This window comes from Cyprinodon variegatus, unplaced genomic scaffold (genome assembly GCF_000732505.1).
Source record: "Cyprinodon variegatus isolate N-32 unplaced genomic scaffold, C_variegatus-1.0 Scaffold332, whole genome shotgun sequence".
NCBI classification, from domain to species: domain Eukaryota; kingdom Metazoa; phylum Chordata; class Actinopteri; order Cyprinodontiformes; family Cyprinodontidae; genus Cyprinodon; species Cyprinodon variegatus.
In genome coordinates this window covers 663,059-665,509 of record NW_015150785.1, presented here as the reverse complement: position 1 = coordinate 665,509, position 2,451 = coordinate 663,059, and the positions used below count along the sequence as shown (strand labels likewise).

Here is a 2,451-nt window from a genome sequence, read left to right as displayed (position 1 = left end):
GCCAGAGGAGCGTCTGATGGAGTGTCAATCACAGCTCACACACGCTGAATCACCCCCCCCACCCCCCACCCCCTTCTGGTCGCATGCGGTAGCCGCGCAGATGCTGTGAGAGGGGTGGAGCTTGGAGGTAGGGCATGAGTGAAGCAGAGAGGGTGGGGGAGTGGCGTGAAATCTGTTTTTCTTCAAATTTTCAGTCGAAGTCTGCTCTCTCCTCAATGTTACAGACTGCAGCTTTAAGTTAGACACCACGACTTATGAACTTACATGTGTCAACGATCACATAACTTACCTGTAACTTATGGCCCATGCATGAGCATAGGCTGGCATAGGTCAAGAAAATTTGAGCATCAAATTAGCAGATATTCCTGCCCTGTATCAATGTGTGCCGTATATTCAACATACGCCTGCGTTTTTGCCAAATTTTTCGTCAAGGTCTTAAGCGCCATAACAGAAGGGTATTTTTTGTGGGAAGGGTGGAGGGCTAAAGGGTTGAAAGGCCTTTATTGGCCTTTGTTTTCAGAGACAGTGATGACCAAATGTACAGTTGACAAAATATAAGAATAGCTCTGCTTACAGAAGCAGCCTTTCAAAATGGTCCTTCCCAGTGAACTACCAGAAGAATGGCAGCCTACATCCCTATGACTCCCAGCAAAGTTCCCTCCAACTTCCAGCCACTGGCCTTCTCCTAGGCATGCATTTTCTTTACTCTGACTCCACCCTTTCACTGAATTACAGGGTCTGACCAGGAGATAAAACTTCTCTTTAGATTTTAATGTCCACAAATCATGACAGGAATTTGTACTGGCTACTACTGCAAACATGGTTTAACTCAACAAAAGTAGAAATTAAAAGAAATAAGAAGAAGAATAGCAAAGGGTTTGTTAAAAACTCTGCTCAAACTTGTGGATTAATTTTTTAAACATGCTTAAAATTAAATTATCAGGTAGACAAAAGATTATACGCGGAACTTTAAAGACTTGAAGCAAAAATACCACAATTATTTAAGGAAGAATAAATACCACCCTTTAGCTCACTATGAAATCTATAAAGAGAAACTTGTTCTGAACGTATAATTCACAACAGAAAGATGCAAGAGAATCTTTCTTCTCTAAGATTATCAACAAAAACATCAACAATACTTATTTGGCCTTATTTGCCACAGTTGACAGGTTAACAAACCTTCCCATCACAGTGGCCGATGAACTCCACACTAAAAAGGCCTGCAATGACAAAGTTTTACTTAAAAAATACAGGATATTAGAAAAGAAGTCTGCTCATCAATGCCGACTGCAGTACCAATGTTTTCGCTGGTTAAAATAAACTCTGTTAAAATGTCCCAATTCTGCCCAACAAACTGAAAAAGTTTAGAATAACTGTTCAGCAGCTAAGCTCATCTTCCTGCTGTCTCGATGTTTTATCCCCACCTTTTATTAAGAAGGTTTTGCTTTTTAATTGTCTGATTTGATTCATTCGTTATGTCGAGTGCTTTCCCCTGAGCCTTAAAAACAGCAATTATCAAACCATTGTTGTAAAAGAGAAACTTGGACAAATTGGTCCTTCAGAACTACAGACCCATCTCAAACCAATTTCATCAGTAAGAGTATTAAAAAATGTTAAATGCCTTCTAAACAATGAGCAGCTGCTTTGATGTCTTCCAATCAGGTTTCTGTGGTATGGTTCTGGACCTATCTGAGTATCTCAGTGTGTAGTAGTCATACCAAGTGATTCCCATGATGCACTGATGCCACATTTTAAGGGTTTTGATCTGTGGGCCATACGTTCCCATGTAGGTTATTGTTACCAAAAACCCAGTCTCACAAAGACAGCTGATGCATTTGATTATTATGTTCTGGACCTCACTGTCAATGCACAAGTCTTTGGAGACAATCTGAACTGGTAACTGTTAATCAGCTGCAGTGAAGGCAGATGGTGTGGTTAAGGCTCAGCACAACCAGTGTGCCATCATGGCTGCAGAAGACTAATAGATCCCTTCCAGTATAGAGTTACCTTAGGCGCACCACCTACATCTCAGCTGAGATGTATTCTCATAGCCTCTGTCTTATTTTGGCTATAGAGGCCTAACAAGACAAGGGCTATGGGAGTGAAGCTATTTGTCCATAGCTGGAACAGTGGTTGACTGATGCCACAGCATTATTGCACCATGTCTCTGGGGCCCACTGTTGCTCCGAGATCCCCTGCAGTTTAGCCTGGGACTGTAGGGTACCCAGTTGACGTGTGGGGCCACGAGGAGGCACTGCAGGGGTCTTGGCGGTGGAGAGGCTATATACTGGCAGGAGGAGATTTTACATTGGTCTCCTCTTTTCACCCCATAGAAGAGGTTAGCCAGCTGCAGCAGCTGAATGTAGAAAGTTAAGCTGAAAGCATGAACTTCCAATAATCACCTCTGCACCAGACGCTTCACACACGCCCTGCGAAGAGATTCACCCCCAC

At 42.7% G+C, this 2,451-nt stretch overlaps 1 protein-coding gene across 1 annotated transcript in view; it reads right to left on the bottom strand.

Moving 5' to 3' along the window:
- Nucleotides 1-2,107: 2,107 nt before the first annotated feature.
- LOC107091315 (FK506-binding protein 15-like) overlaps nucleotides 2,108-2,451 on the bottom strand; it is a 2,822-nt gene continuing 2,478 nt past the window's right edge. The window contains exon 2 of the mRNA XM_015385159.1: nucleotides 2,108-2,375. Coding sequence (XP_015240645.1) covers nucleotides 2,108-2,375 — 268 coding nt within the window. The remainder of the gene's footprint in view (nucleotides 2,376-2,451) is intronic.